Source organism: Xenopus laevis, chromosome 5L (assembly GCF_017654675.1).
Source record: "Xenopus laevis strain J_2021 chromosome 5L, Xenopus_laevis_v10.1, whole genome shotgun sequence".
Taxonomy (NCBI): Eukaryota; Metazoa; Chordata; class Amphibia; order Anura; family Pipidae; genus Xenopus; species Xenopus laevis.
In genome coordinates, this window is record NC_054379.1 from 187,393 (window position 1) to 207,761 (window position 20,369).

Here is a 20,369-nt window from a genome sequence, read left to right on the forward strand (position 1 = left end):
CTGAGGCTGCAAGGTCCTAGCTCCACTGCCAAGCTCTCTCCCCTACACATGCAAGTGTTGGTGCACTGGCGAGTTGTGTGCTCCTTAGGATGCGGCTGGGTGGCATGCTGCCCCTAAGATTTTGCCGCCTTTGTGGCAGAAGAGATAAAACCATGCTCAGAGCTGGAAAAAAAGACCTCCTGTTTGTTTTGGTTTTGTAATGTGATTTAGAGATAGCAATAATTGCAGGAGCCGTCTGAGCCTTCTATCACATACATTGTAACCATTGTGACCTTGATATCTGTGTCCTGGCCCCATGAGTCAGTCCTATTAAAACCTTGGTTAAAGGAGCAGTATACCCACTTTTGCAACATGAGCTCAATGCATAGGACTAGTGCTGAACATTTTTTATGACTATGAAATATTGTGAAATATTTGTGTCTATGAAAATGAAATCTCTTTGACTTTAGCACTTCAGGGTTCAAGCACACGGCAGATTGGGGGAGATTTAGTCGCCTGGCCAATGCACTTGCAGCGCTTTGATTTCCGAAGTCGCCCGAAGTTTTCTCGAAACTTCAGGCAACTTCGGAAATCGAATCACCGCAAGTGCATTGGCTCTGGTGTTTTGACAGTATAGCAGGTGGCAGGCAGGGGGAAGGCAGTTTGGGGAGATTGTCACCCAGCAGAAGAGGCAATTAGTCGCCAGGCGACTAAATCTCCCCAAATCTGCCCTTATGCTTAAATCCTAATAGTGCAGTTGCAAATAAACCCCAGTCAGTTGCACTTTAAACCTCATTCTTTCAAGGTACAGTGGGCTGTGTCAATCACTGCAGCACAGTTGCACACTACCCCAGGGTCGGACTGGGGGTCCCCAGTCAGTTGCACTTTAAACCTCATTCTTTCAAGGTACAGTGGGCTGTGTCAATCACTGCAGCACAGTTGCACACTACCCCAGGGTCGCCATGCCACGATGTGTTTTGTGCCTGTGCCCATGCACACATACACCGCAGTTCTGCGCATGCGCAAACACAGTGCACACAAATAATTTACCCCAACAAAAGGGCTTTGCTGCATTAAGAAGAAGATGCAGGTACGGACTTGGACCAGCAGAGCCCACAAGAGTCGGGGCCCACCAGGTTTTTTCCCAGTGCCCCCTCTGGCCCAGTCCGACTCTGTACTTCCCTTGCATGGCTAATACTGGAATTTTATTATTATTATTAACATGTATTTATATAGCACCAACATATTGCGTAGCACTGTAAAGTAAATGTGATTATACAACTACATCACATGAATTACATATATAGAATATATGGAGTAACAAACATCACAATCAATACAGGTACAAAAGGTGAGGAAGGCCCTATGCATAGGCATACAGTCTAAAGGGAAGGGAGTAATACACAAGGTGTGGGAGTGGGCAAGATCGAAGTGGGTGAGAAATGTGGTGTTGTATGTGTTGTTGCGTTTGGTAGTTAAGCAGAGTGAGGGGAGGCTTCTCGAAAGAAGTGCGTTTTCAGAGATTTTTTGAAAGCAGAAAGGTTGGGAGAAAGTCGGACAGACCGTGGGAGAGCGTGGAATGATGCCAGATAGACTTTGAACATATTGGGTGCAATTGTGCCAGCCAGAGCTGGATTTCTCCAACCAGTACCCTGAGGCTGCAAGGTCCTAGCTCCACTGCCAAGCTCTCTCCCCTACACATGCAAGTGTTGGTGCACTGGCGAGTTGTGTGCTCCTTAGGATGCGGCTGGGTGGCATGCTGCCCCTAAGATTTTGCCGCCTTTGTGGCCTTGCCACAAATCTTGGCCTGTTGCCAGCTTTGAGATAACGTGTATGCACAATTATGCTAATTCTGAGGTACTGGCCACAATTGTGACAGGCACATAACCCCATGGAATTCTGCGGGGGAAATGCTGCATTTTGGGGAAACATTTTTTTGATTCAGGTGAAAATTGCACTTTCCTCACTGCATTTGCATTCATAAATTACTCCTTGTCCTGCCTTCTTATGATGCCAAGTCATTGATTAAGGCTAATTCCACACAGGAATTGCAGAAATGCACAGGCCCAGAATCAGCCCAGCACTGATATTAGCATTCTTCTTTGTCTGCTCCCATCACCATTGTGCCAGCCTGAGCAAATTTGAGCATTTTAACTCTGAAATCTACTGTGGGTGCCTGCAACTGGGCTGCTGCATTGGTTCTGATGCTTTGGGGCTGATCCTCAGCATGTGCGTTTCCACCGACTGTGATCATCCCCCATGAGGCATTAGCTTAGAGCTGGCCATAGACACAAAGATATAATCGTGTGAATTGTATTGTCGTATGACAGCGTTTGGATCGGCCTGACATTTTTTGTACCATGGCGATGGTTGTTTAGTAATTGAACAGATTTCTATTGGCTAACCATAATTTCTCTGCATGTATTGCCGATCTGACAATATTAATGGGAGCTTGTCACTAGAATTTGTATGAAAAATTGTCAAAACAAAACAAAATTGTTGCTAAGACAAAAAAGTCGCCAGAAAAAAAAGTGCCCATTGACTGCAATGCATTTGGAGTGAGAAAAAAGTGTTAGGGTTAGGGTGCGCAAAAAATTGTCACGAGTAAAACGTTTTTTGATGCCCATTGACTTCAATGCATTTTGCAAATTTTTGGGCGAAACGAAAAATGACTAAGATTCGCTCATCGCTAATATTACCATGTTGGCATTGTTTCTGACCCAAGACCATAGGATTGGAACTCTGCTCCTATAATTTTATGTTTTTTATTCTGTCATTTATGAAGTTTCTTCTACCTCCCCCCCTTTTAGCCACATGACTTCCCTTATCAAAGGTCCTGTTTTTGACCCTAGAAAATGTTACATTCCTCAACCTGCTTCTACATTCCAGAATTTAAAACATAAATGAATGAAAAGAATTGGACCCATTTGAGGGAATAATCTCCCCTCCCTGTTCCAGGCTTAACTCTAATTTGCTTGATTGCTAATATACATTTTAACCATTATACTTGTTTTGTCTAGGATTACCATTTTATTATCAAATGCAGTCCCTTGAGGCCAAGCATACCAATCTATTCCACTTCTCCTGCAGGGGGTAGGGTTAAGACCCATCAATTTTTGTGATGCTCTGCTTCACTAGTGGAGCTATAGTTCAACAGTACAGAACAAGAAAGCAGGGCCTGTTTAGGTAATGGTAAACTTCAGAATTATGGTAACACATATCCAAATTAATTTCTACATTGATAGAAAAGAACAGAACAGCCCTACACAATTTAAGGGTCCTACAGTTCTAAAACTATTTATGCTGTGTGCCCACTGTATTTTTGCTATTTTAAAAATCATGGTTGTGTGTCATGCTCCTCTAACAATTAGTATTTTTTGTGGTGCTTGTGCAGCTGTACCAGGACCTCACAAACAGGCCCAGGATGGCAATCTGTGGGTTCTGGCAAATGCCAGAGGGCATGCTGTACAATGTCATAGAAAGCCACTATTAAATGGGCTGGTGGGGGCTGTTTGGGCCTTGTGTACTTGGAATGCCAGGGCCTATTTTGACTCCCAGTCCAGACCTACTCCCAAACTATATTTAAGAACTCCAGTAGTGTCACATAAGGCCCCGCATGTGCAGTTTAACACACTGGCCTTATCTGGTGCAATTCCTATTAGATTTTGCATTTTGAAAGATGCAATTATAATATGTCATTTATAATGGGATTTTGTATCTCTTGCCTGCTGTGCCTCACAGAACTGTGATCCATATTGCATTGTATGTATAATTGCATTGATAATAATTTAATAAGCCTGGCAGCACCACCACCGAGTGCTCTCTCCCCCATGTACGCAAATGTTGGAGCACTCGGGAGCTGTGTGTCCCCAGTGCTCCTTAGGATGCGGCTGGGTGGCATGCTGCCCCTAACATTTTGCCAATTTTGTGGCCTTGCCACAAATCTTGGCCTGTTGCCAGCTTTGAGATAAAGTGCATGCACTATTATGCTAATTCTGAGGTACTGGCCACAATTGTGACAGGCACATAACCCCATGGAATTCTGCGGGGGAAATGCTGCATTTTGGGAAAAAATGTTTTTGATTCAGGTGAAAATTGCACTTTCCTCACTGCATTTGCATTCATAAATTACTCCTTGTCCTCCATTCCTATGATGCCAAGTCATTGATTAAGGCTAATTCCACACAGGGGGTGAGCTCAACCTGCGGAAATGCAAAGGGCCCAGAATCAGCCCAGCACTGATATTAGCATTCTTCTTTGTCTGCTCCCATCACCATTGTGCCAGCCTGAGCAAATTTGAGCATTTTAACTCTGAAATCTACTGTGGGTGCCTGCAACTGGGCTGCTGCATTGGTTCTGATGCTTTGGGGCTGATCCTCAGCATGTGCGTTTCCACCGACTGTGATCATCCCCCATGAGGCATTAGCTTAGAGCTGGCCATAGACACAAAGATATAATCATTTGAATTAAAGTTTTGTATGACTTTTGGACCTCGTTCGGATCGTCTTAACATTTTTTGTACCATGGCGATGGTTGTTTAGTCGACAAGGATAACAGATTCCTATCGGCTAAGCATAATTTCTCTGCATGTATTGCCGATCTGACAATATCGATGGGAGCTTGTCACTAGAATTTGTCTGAAAAATTGTGAAAACATAACAAAATTGTTGCTAAGACAAAAAAGTCGCCAGAAAAAAATTGCAATTGACTTCAATGTATTTGGAGTGAGAAAAAAGTGTTGTGTGTGTAAAAATTTTCACGAGAAAAACGTTTTTGACGCCCATTGACTTCAATGCATTTTGCTAATTTTTTGGTGAAGTGAAACACAACAGATTCGCTCATCACTAATATTAACATGTTGGTATTGTTTCTGACCCAAGATCATAGGATTGGAACTCTGCTCCTATAATTTTAACCCTACCCCCTGCAGAAGAAGTGGAATAGATTTGTATGCTTGGCCTCAAGGGACTGCATTTGATAATAAAATGGTAATCCTAGACAAAACAAGTATAATGGTTAAAATGTATAGAAGCAATCAAGCAAATTAGAGATAAGCCTGTGACAGGGAGGGGAGATTATTCCCTCAAATGGGTCCCACTCTTTTCATGGATTTATGTTTTAAATGCTGGAATGTAGAAGCAGGTTGAGGAATGTAATATTTTCCAGGGTCAAAAACAGGACCTTTGATAAGAAAAGTCGTGTGGTTAGGGGGGTAGAAGGAACATCATAAATGACAGAATAAAAAACATAAGAACCATCAATTTTTGTAATGCTCTGCTTCACTAGCGGGGCTATAGTTCAACAGTACAAAACAATAGAGCAGGGCCTGTTTAGATAATGGTACACTTCAGAATTATGGTAACACATATCCAAATTCATTTCTACATTGATAGAAATCTTTTTTTTAACTAAAGAACAGCCTTACACAGTTTGCGTCCTACAGTTCTAAAACTATTTATGTTGTGTGCCCACTGTATTTTTGCTATTTTCAAAATCATGGTTGTGTGTAGGGATGGGCGAATTGTTTCGCCTCGTTTCACCAAAAAAATGACGCCCATAGACTTTTATGGCGGCATGCGTCAAAAAAAAAAAAAAAACGCGCGTCAAAACAATTTCGCCACGCGACAAAAAATTTTTGACGCCCATAGACTTTAATGGGCATCTGCGACATTTCGGCGGTGAGTTTTTGGCGAAACGAAACGGGTCAAATTCGCCCATCCCTAGGTGTGTCGTGCTCCTCTAACAATTAGTATTTTTTCTGGTGCTATTGCAGCTGTGAAAAGCTTTGAAGAAGCCACACAACACACAAACCCAAAAATCCTTTCCCTGGTGCCCAGCAATAGAGGAATCGGTCACCTCACACCAAGGGTAAGAAGAATTTCACTGGCACACAGGAATTGAATTTCCTGTGTGCCAGTGAAATTCTTCTTACGCTAGTGCAGCTGTACCAGGGCCTCACAAACAGGCCCAGACTGGCAATATGTGGGTTCTGGCAAATGGCAGAGGACATGCTGTAAGTCACTATTAAATGGGCTGGTGGGGGCTGTTTGGGCCTTGTGTACTTGGAATGCCAGATCCTATTTTGACTCCCAGTCCAGACCTACTCCCAAACTATATTTAAGAACTCCAGTAGTGTCACATTGGGCCCCACATGTGCAGTTTCACACGCTGGCCTTATTTGGTGCAATTCCTATCAGATTTTGCATTTTGAAAGATGCAATTATAATATGTCATATATTATGGGATTTTGTATCTCTTGCCTGCTGTGTCTCACAGAACTATGATTCATATTACACTGGATATGTATAATAGCGTTAATAATAATTTAATAAGCCTGGCAGTAACAGAGAAAAGGGACATCCTTTAACTTGCTTAACACGGCTAAACCAGACATCTTGTATGAGACAGCAATAATATTCAACCAATAAAAATATGTTTTCTTTCCTCAGGCACATATCCTATGTCACAACCTTGGGAACACTTAGAAGGGCCACTAAAAGGAGCTGGATTGCAAATGGATGAAGCTGAAGAGAGAGTGACACCAGAAGATGACATTACAAGTATCGTCACGGAAGACTATGGTGATTCTGATGAAGATTATAGTGAGCCTTTGAAAGCAATTGAGGACATAGCCCAAGAAAATGCATACTCCTTAATAAGGGCTAGAAATAATTACACTTCTTGGGAGAAATTCTTAAAGTGGGAAAAGAAGGATACAATTAATCTTCTACCATCAGAATTATCATTTGAAAAGGTCTCTTTTACTGAAGACATGGATGGATATGTGGCATCTCTTTCCACCTTTAGGGCAATAAAGTTTAATATAACCAGAATATACTTTTGGCCATATGGTAAAAAAAGTCACGTTCCTCTTAAAAAATATTTACACAAGATGTATTTGCCAGAAAGTCTGCTTTCAAAATACCTAAAGGTGGCCTATGGAGCTCACATTATTTCAGAAGGGGGGACCAACATACTAATCTCTCTCTGGCCAAAAAGCAATTTAAGTGATTTTGAACACCAGCAAATAATCAAGTTTGCACATTTAGAAATATCAAAGTTCATTGACAACCTCCGCAAGGCATTTGCTGGCCTTGTGATTAGCAGAGGAAAGCCTGGATCAGCACTGTTTACTTCCAACACCAAAGATAGTACTACTTTCATAGTCTCAGCAGAAGATGTTGATACAGCACTTGGAATGCTAGATGAAGCTGTAAGGATGGCCACCAAAAAAATTCAAAGGGATGATCTTATGCCCCTTCTGCTTGCCATTAGAATGGGACAAAAGGAATCCAACTATACAACCCTAACTAATTTGTTAGATTTAGAAAAGGTTACAAAGCTCTCTCTTCACTTGGCGATCCAGCTGAAGCATGCTGACTTCATTTTGCTCTGGTCTAGAGGCGCATTTACTTTTTCGAAGGCTTGTTCTCACAGACGGAATTTTATGGGTTTAGGATTAAGCCAAGCTGCAAACTTCTCTTTCCATGTAAAACCTGAACATGGTGGCCTTTTTAACATACTTCTTGCAGATTCACATGTGCGAGTCACTTTTTTACAGGCCTACCATGCTCTGCCTCATGCAATGCCAACTAGCCAAGGGGCCCTAAACTTTGCAGTGAGCAAGCAAATGCTGCTGCCTTACTTCATGAGTTTGAGCCAAGGCTCCTGGGCAGATCAAATTAAAAACTTGGTTGACCATCTTGTAGTGGGCCTTTCCAAGCCTTTTCCAATCCGTCTGGAGGTAGTGGCAGAAGTGCCGAGCACAGCTTCTCTCTTCCGGTCACAAACAAGCAGCGCATGGAATAAAAAAACATTGGAAAAGCTTTTCCTGGAGCAGAAAATCATCACTTGCATTACAAAAGAGGGACTTAGTGTTATTCTGGACATGGCACGATGGGCCAAAAATAATCTAAGGGAAGCAGATAAAGTGGAAAAACAATTAATCCCAAGGCTGAAAAAAGCTGCGTCCATAACAATGGCAGAGATTGTAGTACAAATGTTAATATGGGGCCGTGTCAGGAGCTGGAGGTCTGGAAAAATAATGTCCAATTTTGCAATGAACTCATCTGCCTTTAGAGGTTTCTTAGTATTGAAGCCCAGTGAGGAGGTTCAAATGACAATCCCATACTTGTCCTGGTTTGGAAGTGAGAAATTGGCAAACTTACAAAAATCCTTCATTCAGATGTTGAGGGTTTTTGGAGCAGCTCTACAGGATGAAAAATTAGGGGAGGCATTCTCAGAAACTTTGGCCGAAGCTCTCATTGAGGATCTTGCTGTGTCCTATACAGATGTTCCAATATTTCAAAAACTCTGCAGCGGAATCTTCACTGAGCCCCTCCGTGTACAACAAAGGGCAATGTCAGTTGACCAATGGGTTCAACAATACATGAAAGGGTTACAGCACAGGAAAAATATATCTGTCATGCCTACCTTGTTAAATTATTTTTCTCAGCAGCAACTAGAACAACACTTGACCACAGGTTTAAAAAAAAGGGGAATGACCTATCTTCCATACTTGATACATTACACACAGACAAGGAAATCACTGTGCTTTTGGTCATTTCCTGATGTCTTAGTCACGGGAGAAGTAACAGATGAGCAAAAACGGCAGACTGTACTTGAGTCATTCTGGGACGATGCTAAATCCCTGTTAACTGATACCTTTAGCATTTATGTAAGCAAACTGCGTACTGCTTTTCCAGGAGCAGCCCCAAGATTTGTCAGAACAATATGCCAGAGAGTGAAAACAGAGCACAAGTGGTATCCTCATGTTCTCGCTTGTGTGGCTCTTGTAGTATTACAACATCAGAAATTCTATATTGATTATAGAAGTATCCAGAAGATCAGAATAGCCTGGAAGCCAGCTGTGGAAGCTCTGTGTATAGCAGGACTAGCCAAGGTGTCCAGTGGTAACCAACCAGTCCAAATGATGGGATTTGAGCCTAGTCCAGAACTGATGAACATTCTAGCACATGAACATTACATTGCTCAGTCATTGCCAGTGACTAAGGGCACTGTAGCTGTCCGTGCTGATTTGAGTGGCATGCTGGAAGAACTTGATGCTGTTGTTACATCTGATAATGAGGAGGCAGAAGCTTTACAAGAAATCCATCCACCATTTACAGGTCCTTGGAAATTAATAGAGATACATTTATTGGAGGAAGTTACATCTCTTCCACATTCCACACAGCTGGAGAAGTATCATATTTTTACAAGAAGGATGAGGAAGAATCACAATAGGCATCCACGCTCTTGGGTTGGTTTCAAAAGGAGGATTGATAGAACTCGGCACCAAACCCAGTGAGAAATCAACTTTAATATTTCTGATAAACTGTATCCACTAAAAAGAAAATCTTTAGATGTTTCAGAGCTATGATGAGAGTAATTTAACAAGGAAAACATTCTGTCATCTATCAATAAATAGACGCAAATTTTACATTTGATTTTTAGCTATGATGACTTTACTTGATTTCCATTGAAGCAATCTATAGCAGGTCACAGGTGTTTCTATATACCATGCGTGTAGATAGATATATGATAGAGAAAGATAAACTTATTTTAGTGAATCCACGTTCATTTTTGTTTTAAAAGGTTAATAAAGAGAACATTTTAGGAATTGTGTTTTGTATATTCATGAATCAAATACTTAAATTAAGTGTAAAAAAACCTGGGGCTGTCAAAAAAGGCCTTGCAGACCAGAGGATTCTGCTTTAAGGCCAGATATTAGATATTGATGTATATAGTTAATGTGAATGTATGTATGGAGGGGTCAGTGTGAGTGTGTGTATATATGTGTTTCATTTGGAGGGGTTGAACTGGATGGGCCACTCTATATACAGTAATGTGACTAGTTGGGGGCAGGCCCGGGTGCGGGCCGTGCAGCCGGGCCGCATCCCCTTCTGTGCTGATTTTCTTAGTGGCTGCAGCCGACTACAGCCAGCTGCAGCATCGCCTGCGGGGGTGTGGGCCCTGGTCCAATCACACCCCCTGCTCCCCCAGTAGTTATACCACTGTCTATATACCACAAATCCACTGACACACCATGCTTAGAAATAAAGTCCACAGTACTCCTTTATTTCTCATCATTCATGGGTTTATGCAGTTTGCTGGGAAACTTTGTCCAATTCATATTAATTCTTACAGTTGCACACTGAATTAGTCAGTATGCTGCGAAATGTAGTCTAATCTCTACCACCATTTCCCATCATTTCTTGGCTTGTGGAATTGCTGGGGAACAAAGTCAACTTGCATTAGTTCTTTCAGTTGTGGGAAATCTAGCCCAATCTTTATCATGACTTCACATTAGCCTTTGACTTTTGGAGTTTGGTGGGAAACATAACCCAAGTTGTATAAGTTCCTCCAACTGTGCACTGATTTGCAGGGCATTCTGGGAAACATAGTGTAGTTGTTTCCACCAGTTCTCATTATCCTTTGCTTATATCTGTACAATCCAATGTACAGCAGTTCTGCCTATGGAGAAATATGTCTGCTGTTTTTTGCTGACATCTGGTGGCCAGTTACAAGCATGACAGAAGAGTCAAATTTCAGACCATTTCAGGCACACCAAAATGCTATTGGAGAGAGGGACGGCTTGAGAACCTTAGAGTCGCATGAATGCAAGTCAGTGTTTGCTTTTCGGAGTTTGCTGGGAGACAGACCTCACTTGTGATAGTTCTTTCATTTATATCTTGCTTTATAGTGCATGCTGGGAAAAGCAGTCAAATTACTTTCACCAATTGAATTTTTTGTGACGGGTGAATAAATTCGCCATAGTTAAATTCGCGGCGATTTTCCGTGTTTTGCCGCGGGTGATTTTTTTTGCGAAACCACATAAAAAATTTGCCTTGTGGCTCGTTTTGCTGCGCATAAAATTTTTTGTTGCGCGCTGATGAGGCGTGACGCAGAGAGCGCTCGTCAAAAAAAAGGACGTGTGACAAATGGAATGTCATCCACAGCAGCCAACTAGATGTGAGCCATCCCACTGTCTATATAAGGAGCTGCAGAGGCAGCCATTTAGGTAGAGAGAACAGGATAGTGAGAGATTTGTGTGTGATTTAGCTAGTGGATAGTGATGGGCGAATTCGCGGCGAATTTGCGCGATTCGCGTCCAGCGAATAAATTTGCGAAACGCCCGCGAAAATACGCCGAAAAAATTTGCCGGCGCCGTTTCGCGAATTTTTCGCCGTTTCACGAATTTTCCGTGTGTAGAGAGCTTTTTATTATTTTGAGTCAGTGCAAGTGGAGGTTGAAGATTTCAGTTTACTGTTTTCCCTCTTCTGCTTGCCTGCTCATCACCCAATAACCCTTTTTAGGGCTAACTGTCTTTGTCTGTGCTTGTGTGAGTACTCCTTGTGGGTACACTCTTCTGCTGAGGGGATTTAGTTGAGGGTTTTATTTTTTTCTCCTTTCCTTCCCCCAAATACCCAAACCCCCCCTTATTTATTTATTTATTTTTAGTTTAGTTGTGGCCACTATGATGGGCTGTGGGAGAGGGGGAGGGGTGGTGGTGGTGGTGGGAAGAAGGGTGGGATAGGGAGCAGGTGGCCGAGGAAGAGGCCATGGGCATCCAACCCCACAACAGCCCAGCCCACGTGCCATGCCCAGTCTGGGCACTGTAGCACAGCACAAGCTGCCATCACAGCAGCAACAACAACAGCAGCAGCAACAAAAATAGCAGCAGCCACAACAGCAGCAGCAAATGCCACAGCAGCAAGTGGCTCTGGGTCTCAGTGGGGCAACTGGCACACATAGGACTGTGGCCAATTTTTTGCCACTGTTTCATGACCCATACATTTGCAGCAGGCAGAGGCGGTGGTAGACTGGCTGACCCAGGCTACCTCATCTGCAGTGGACACAAGTGAGTGGCAGGAGGTGGCATCACCTGCTAGCTCAGTGTGGGATGACACCCCATCCCTCTTATTTGATCCTGAGGTGGACTTAGGCCCAGACACCCAGGATCTTTTTTGATGATCAGGCAGGAATAGGGGGGACATTCATGTCTGATGAGGAGGAGGTCATGTCACAGCCCAGATCAGTAGGGGATATTGGGCAGGGTTCCCTTATGGCAGGGCAGCAGGTTGCTGGTGTGGGGTCAGACACCCGCATGCTGGATGTGGGTATTGATGCCATGTTTGAGGCAGGGTCTGGTCTGGGGGAGGACGATGACAGGGACAGACCCTGGGAGCCGGCTAAGGAGGATAACAGTAGCAGTTCAGGGGGGAACTGTTTGTTGTTGATGAGGATGAAGAGCCGGCTCCACCAACCACTGCTGGGGGGGGGCAGGCAACAGGGCAGCACTGCACCTTGGTCCAAAGCCTATGGGCAGTTTTGTCCCAGTTCGCTGTCCATAACCTTTAAAGAGAACACACGCCATCCTTTGTTTCCAAACAGTTTATACAACGTATTCATAGATCCAGTGCAAAGCCCTTAAAGGGGTGGTTCACCTTGAAGATAACTGTTAGTTTGTAATAGTATGGCAAATTCTAAGCAACTTTTAAATTGGCTTTCATTATTTATTTATTTTAGTTTTATAATTATTTGCCTTTTTCTTCTGACTCCTTGTAGCTTTTAAATGGGGGTCACTGGTATTGTTATTGCTACTTTTTTCTATTTAGGCCTCTCCTATTCATATTCCAGTCTCTTATTTAAATCAATGCATGGTTGCTAGGGTAATTTGGATCATAATATCACTCTCTACATCATACTAAAAATTATCTCCAAGTTAAACAACCCCTTTTAAGGACAAGTAAACCCTTTACCCCAAGTCACTAGTATGTAAGAGAGTCCCTGTACTGCCTCAGCTGTTAATAGTTGTATTAGGTTTAATATTAATGTTTCATTGCTTAAAGAGGCTACAAGCACTTCAAAAGCGTGCCACACATCAAATACAATGCGCGCCTCAAATCCATTTTTTGAATCGCCATAGATTCGCCCATCACTAATAATTCCGCTTCCAGCATCGTAGTGTAATTTCTTCTGGTTGAGGCCTACCTTTTTTTAATTCTAATTCTAATAATGTTACTTCTAATACTGTAAAGCCTGAAAGTAAGGGAAAATGTTTTATTGGTAGCCCCATTGCTGAAAAAATGTGACAAACAAAACACCCATAGAAGATTGGTGCATTGTGAGTCAAAAAAATAAATAAATAAAGTTGCGCGTCAAAACACAGATAAGAGCGCTCGAGACAAATTATTTTGACGCGCGACAGCAAAGAGCCCATTATTTTGACGCGCAACGAAATCAAATTTTTTGCCATTTCGCGAATATCACTGGAAATTTGCCAATTATTCGGAGAAGCCACAGATTCGCCCATGACTACCCATTTTCCTTTGGTTTATGGTGTTAACATGAGCATGCTGGGAAATGTGGTTCAGTGTGAGACAGACCCCACTTGTGATAGTTCTTTCATTTATATCCTGCTGTATAGTGCATGCTGGGAAAAGCAGTCAAATTTCTTCCATCATTTCCCATTTTCCTTTGGTTTATGAAGTTAACTGGGAAATATAACATCTTCCAGTTGTGTACTGATTTCTAGAGCATGCTGGGAAATGTGGTACCGTGTGTACCAGCATTTCCCCATTATCCTTCTGTTAATTCCTTTAGTACATCAGAACAGTAGTTGGTTAGTCCAATATGTTTACACTATGGCATTATTTAGTACCATGCATGCATGAAGTCATAGCCATCTCTGTATTGTACTGGGGGCATTTAAGGGAAACAGCCATTCCCACATGTATCTAGTTCAAATTAAGTGCAGTGATAGAACAGAAACATATATTAAATATAATTGAATGTTGCATTTAAACTCTTGCTAATTTACCTTTATGTCCGTGCATAACTGCTCACACCGCTTCAACCCTTGTTTTTGGATTGTAAGAATATCATATCTATTTAGTGGCTGCAGCTGATGACAGACAGCTGCAGCATCACAAGATCTGCCGGGGGGGCCCTGCGGGGTGCGGGCCCTAGTCCAATTGCACCCCCTGCTCCCCTGGTATTCCCTGGTAGTTACGCCACTGTCTATACACCACAAATCCACTGACACACCATGCTTAGAAATAAAGTCCACCGTTCTCCTTTATTTCTCATCATTCATGGGTTTATGCAGTTTGCTGGGAAACGTTGTCCAATTCATATTAATTCTTACAGTTGCACACTGAATTAGTCAGTATGCTGCGAAATGTAGTCTAATCTCTACCACCATTTCCCATCATTACTTGGCTTGTGGAATTGCCGGGGAACAAAGTCAACTTGCATTAGTCTTTCCAGTTGTGGGAAATCTAGCCCAATCTTTATCATGACTTCACATTAGCCTTTGACTTTTGGAGTTTGCTGGGAAACATAACCCAAGTTGTATAAGTTCCTCCAACTGTGCACTGATTTGCAGGGCATTCTGGGAAATGCAGTGTAGTTGTTTCAACCAGTTCCCATTATCCTTTGCTTATATCTGTAAAATCCAATAAACAGTAGTTCTGTCGATGGAGAAATATGTCTGCTGTTTTTTGCTGACATCTGGTGGCCAGTTACAAGCATGACAGAGGAGTAAAATTTCAGACCATTTCAGCCACACTAAAATGTTATGGGAGAGAGGGACGACTTTAGAACCTTAGAGTAGATTGAATGCAAGTCAGTGTTTACTTTAGGGAGTTTGCTGGGAGACAGAGCCAACTCTTCTTTGCTTGTATTGTTTTTTTTATTCATATACTGCTTTATAGTGCATGCTTTGGAATGTAGTCAAATTGCTTCAAATATTGCCCATTATATTTTGGTTTATGGAATTGCCTGGGAAGTATAACCCAAGTTGTAAAATTTCTTCCAGTTGTGAACTGATTTACAGAGCATTGGGAAATGCTTATACCTGTACAATCCAATGTACAGCAGTTCTGCCTATGGAGAAATATGTCTGCTGTTTTTTGCTGACATCTGGTGGCCAGTTACAAGCATGACAGAAGAGTCAAATTTCAGACCATTTAGGGGACAGCAAATGCTATGGGAAAGAATGACAGCTTGAGAACCTTAGAGTCGCATGAATGCAAGTCAGTGTTTACTTTTTCGAGTTTGTTGGGAGACAGACCCCACTTGTGATAGTTCTTTCATTTATATCCTGCTGTATAGTGCATGCTGGGAAAAGCAGTCAAATTTCTTCCATCATTTCCCATTTTCCTTTGGTTTATGAAGTTAACTGGGAAATATAACATCTTCCAGTTGTGTACTGATTTCTAGAGCATGCTGGGAAATGTGGTACCGTGTGTACCAGCATTTCCCATTATCCTTCTGTTAATTCCTTTAGGACATCAGAACAGTAGTTGGTTAGTCTAATATGTTTCCACTATGGCATTATTTAGTACCATGCATGCATGAAGTTATAGCCATCTCCGTATTGTACTGGGGGCATATTATGGCCATTCTAACCCACATGTATCTAGTTAAAATTAAGTGCAGTAACAGAACAGAATCATATATTAAATATAATTGCATGTTGCATTTAAACCCTTGCTAATTTACCTTTACATCCATGCATAACTGCTCACACCGCTTCAACCCTTGTTTTCGGATTATAAGAATATCGTAACCACAAAGTTCCTCCAATGGTGCACTGGTTTGCAGGGCATTCTGGGAATCCTACTTTTTTCAAGATTTTTTGACCTTGGAATCTAAAGTATGTCATTTTCTGCCTTTGTGCTTTCAAAATTCAGTAATATACTGCTGGGAGTTTTTGCTATACAGAAGTCCTAAATCTCACTAAAACTATACATAGCTGATATTGACATATTCAAGAGACATGAGGCTTTCCAAATCAGTTGGATTTTCATGCATAAAATAAAATATTTTTTTGTTATAAATATATATGTTACGAAATATAGGAATTTTTCATTTTTTTGGTATATATCTTGCTATAAATCTTTTTGAAGAGGTGGAAATACATGAAAACATTGGCAGATTTAGAAGGCTCAGGTACTCCCAAAAAAAACAATGGATAGTTTTCCTAGGTAAACTAAAGGTTTCCCCACAGAAAATGCCCCTAAATTGAGAGAGCACAAAATGTTTTAAAATCGTCTAACGTCTTAGTGCAACTAAAATATGAAATTCTGCTGGCACTTAAGGCTAGGGGCACATGGGAATATTCCGGGAGATTTAGTCACCCATTGACTAATTACCTCTTCTTTGGGGCGACAATCTCCTTCCCCTGCCTTCCCGCCGGCTAGAATGAAAAATCGCCAGCGGCATGGCACTCGTTGTGCTTCATTTTCCAAAGTCGCCTGAAGTTTCCTCGAGGGTTGTACAATTGTTAAAATTGTACAATTGTTAAAATTGTGTTGTACATGACAATATATATAAATTTGTATATATGTATATATATATATATATATATATATATTTATTTTTTTGTACTATTTATGTACACAGCACTGTACAGTAGAACTATAAATTAATAGTACAAATCTATTGTTATCTTGAGGCTTGTAATAATGTTAACATAACACAAGATGTCAGTATTGTACACATCGTTCGGAATGATTTGCTGCCATACAAAAGTAAATCATTTTATATATATATATATATATTTTTTTTATTTTTATTTTATTATTTATTTATATAGCACTACGTATGTAGTAGTGTGGTGCACATGGCTTATGCTTATTTGCTGCAACACCAAAGGAAACTCTTTGAAATTTTCAGGCATGTACAGACAGAAACCAGTTGGTATAGTCCCAACCAGGTCAGAGATAGGAAACTTGTGCTACCCAAACATACAGTGGAAAAGAGCTGGGCCCTTGTTCCAGAGCCTTGGCCCACTCAGGGAGAGAAGGAGCAAATGCCTCCCTCCCAAAGTCCCTGGTCAAAGAAAATGATGAATGCGCCCATGGGCCTGACTGACCAAAGCAGAGTCTCATTTAATTGATTAGGATGGATGAAAGTCTGGATGAAAGCTAATTTGCATAATCCAACAAAACAATAGCTCCAGGACCTCAGGAGTGATTTGAGGCAGGAATGGGTCTAGGCCCTTCTGCCCAGCCCTCCCATGCTACATTTTTTAGGCCTGTGTGGACAAGAAACAGGGTGAAAGGGCCCAAGCAGGTCAGCAATGTAAACCTTGCCCTGCCCAAACCTTCTGCAAGATGCCTGGAGAGCAGGCAGAAGCCTTACCAATGAGAGGAAGGAGAAAAGCCCTTGTTCCCCAGAGTCTTAGTCCAATTGGGGAGAGAATTGGCATATGCCTCCCTCTGTAAGTATGAAATACCAATAAACTTGTAAAAAGACATTCAATGTCAAGTGCAGTATTGAATAGGGTTAACTTACCCAGAAAAGCAGGGGGTCCAGGTGCTCAAGACCCAGACCTTCAGCTCAGGGAGGCAATGTGTTGTGAATAGATAATAGTAAAGGGCTGGCACATACCAGACCGCACTCCATAAATTGACGTAGTAAATTTATTTTATTGTAGCAAAAACATCCCAGCCAAGCTTTAGGCTTTTGCTGGGATGTTGCACAATAAAAACATCCCAGTATCTTCAATGCATCAGGTTGTCCTGTGTTTTCAGTTCCCATGTGCAGGTACCTGATTGTTTCACCTGCCAATCTATCTACTTGCCTCCACCTGGCAATGGCTTTAGGCCCCCTCCTGTGCTGCTCTCCTTGAGCAGTCTTTCCTGACTGATTGTGTTCTCCCTATATCCTCCTGAGGAAGGGGGCTGCCACTATCAGCTGAAGGCCAAGTGTTTGATCCTGCAGCAAATTGATATGAGCTGCTACCTTGAAGACTCCACAGCTGAGTCTTGGTCCCCTGTTTTTCCCACTGAGCATATCCTTCTTATGTGTTGGTCTTCCCCGAGAGGCTGGAGAGGCTCTCCAAAATCCCATGAGGAAGCTAAGTCAGTATGAGTATGGAAAGGGGAGGGCAACCTTCTCCATTTCTGTTCTGCCCCTATTGCTTCCCTGATCAATGTAGAATTCTGCACTTCAGCAGGGAGTTTACTCTGCCTGCCTTACCCCCTGGTGGGGCTGCTAAACATGCTCAGAGAGGCTTCTCCTGGCTCACCCTGGAGTTCTTTCAGCCCCTTCAGTGTCTGGGGCTGGTCCCTCTCTCCCTCACATGGGGAGATGGGTTGCAGTTTTAACTGTGTTTTCTCTGTGTCATCTCTTCTCTTGGCTGGGAGCTCCCTGATCTCTGGCTGATGCTTTTATCCTGTGTTGCTCTTCTTGGGTAGCTGGTATGGGCCCTTTCCTGATCGAGTGTGTGCCCACAGTGCCCACTCAGGCTGTGGGCACTCAAGGCAATAAGTGGGGACAAAAAGCATCTAAGGTGCTAAGTGAGTAGCTGCAATCAGCAAGGCTATATTTTTCTCTCAGATCTAACTTTCGGTGTCCTCTATATTTATGCATTTTGGCAATAGAGAGGTGCAGTTCCACAACATCCTTAAACCCCATATATACACAAATATATACACAAAAATATATACTGTAATTAATCATAAACCATGTAATGGACTCCTCTGTTAGGACAGTCACTGCAGATTAACACTGTAGATTGATGGGTCAGTGGAACAGGGAGAATGCCCCCTGCTTAATATCCTATCTTGACACTAGTGGAATATGCCACCTTGCCATAGCAATGACTGGTGAAAGTTGCTTCTTTCAGAATACCTGCCTTCAATTCAGTGACCCCATCTGCACAATGTGTTCCATGAATTTAAACGTACAGGCATAGGATCTGTTACTTCCTTTACCAGCCCATTTAGGCAATTAGATTCTTATTGCTATTTACACTTTCTCTATAATAAAACAACAGAAGTACATGAGTCAAATATTTAGCCATAGCCTAGTAGAGAGGATAAACAGAGAATAATTTGGATACAGTGAACACAGAATGCATAGTAAATAATAGTGAATAAGGTACAATAGACAGACAGGGATCACTATGACATGTGAACAGAAAACATGTGACATGTGAACAGTGAAAGGCCTGGGCTGGCAGTTTTAGATTTTGGAAAATATAAGCAAGGATTCTGTAAGAAGCCATAGATAGTCAAATTTATCAGGCCTGTGGGTGGCTATTTTGGATTTTTGTACTTAAAATGCCAGGTCTTATCATGAATATCCATCCAAACCTGATAATGAATAAACCTGATAATGAATAGTAGAATATGGGTTAATAAAGCCAGACAGTGCCCATTAGAGACACAGCTTCCTGTAAATTAGTATCTCCAGCTGCACATTGCTTACCTTGAGTGTATAACTCTGAATAGACTGAAATGGGAATATATACAATAGAAAATATTTTAAATGGCATCTACATAGGGCACAATAACTTGACTTGGTTCAGTATGACACAAATAATGAATTGGGTATACAGAACACAGACTATGTCACAAATAATGGGTATGGAGCAGAATAGCTAGACAGGCCTAGTTTAGACACATACGTGTGCCTAAATTCAATATATAAATTCAATATATAAAGAAACACTGAGTAGTGAACAGTGTATGGTGTACAACAGCAAAGACAGACCTAAGCAGAGGCACAAAAAAATTGGGTTTATGAATAAGAGCATACAAAATGAACAGGCCTTAAATTCTGTAGTTGCTGTTAATTGCCATAAAGAGTCCATTTTTATTGGGCCTCTGTGTAGTTGAATTGTCATGTAGTGTGTAGTGTCACAGGAATGTGCTCTGCTGTTATTGTACCTGACATCTGATCAGTCATACCTCAATTGTTCAATTGAGCATAACCTGTGGATTGTCTGGGACAATAAATCATTTTCCACTTAGAAAAGGCCCATCTGGGTGAGAGAGTCCAGTGTGAGCCATTTTGTACCGATCACTAGCTTGGGAAAGTCTGTTTAAGCAAAGATAGGGTCACACCTGCAAAAATAAACCCCACGTATGTATAACTTTATTTGTAAAGCACTGTTAAGGAGCCACAGCACTGTACAGGGCATAAAAGTACAATATATAAAAGTATACATGGGGGAGACAAACCACATAATAAATATATATAGGACAAGGAGCTTAAGTGCTATATGGTAAGAGACATATACACTATAATATGCCAAAAACCATCTAATGGGCTCCTCTTTTAGAACAGAAGCTGCAGATTAAATCTGTAGATTCATGAGTCAGTGGAACAAGGAGAAGACATCTGCTGAATGGTCTATCTTGATACAAGAGTGGTTTATGTTCCCTTGCCCTAGCAATAACCTTTAAAATTGTCACTTGTAGAACAGCTGCCTGGAATTCAGTGACTCTGTCTGAAAAATGTGTTCCAAGAGTTGAAAAACACAGGTACAGTTTCTTGTATCCTTAAACTGATTTACCCAGAAAACTGCAAAATACACAAAGGCCATATTCCATACCAGATACCAGCTCATTCATGTGAATTCATTTTTAATG

General features: G+C 41.7%; 2 protein-coding genes across 2 annotated transcripts in view; both read left to right on the forward strand.

The window, feature by feature from the left end:
* Window positions 1–8,313, forward strand: part of LOC108705531 — a 19,532-nt gene extending 11,219 nt beyond the window's left edge. The window contains exons 5-6 of the mRNA XM_041562399.1: window positions 6,429–8,257; window positions 8,299–8,313. Of these exons, the coding sequence (XP_041418333.1) occupies window positions 6,429–8,257; window positions 8,299–8,313 (1,844 nt within the window). The remainder of the gene's footprint in view (window positions 1–6,428; window positions 8,258–8,298) is intronic.
* Window positions 8,286–20,369, forward strand: part of LOC121393588 — a 24,555-nt gene continuing 12,471 nt past the window's right edge. The window contains exon 1 of the mRNA XM_041562420.1: window positions 8,286–9,282. Coding sequence (XP_041418354.1) covers window positions 8,339–9,282 — 944 coding nt within the window. The 5' untranslated portion in view covers window positions 8,286–8,338. The remainder of the gene's footprint in view (window positions 9,283–20,369) is intronic.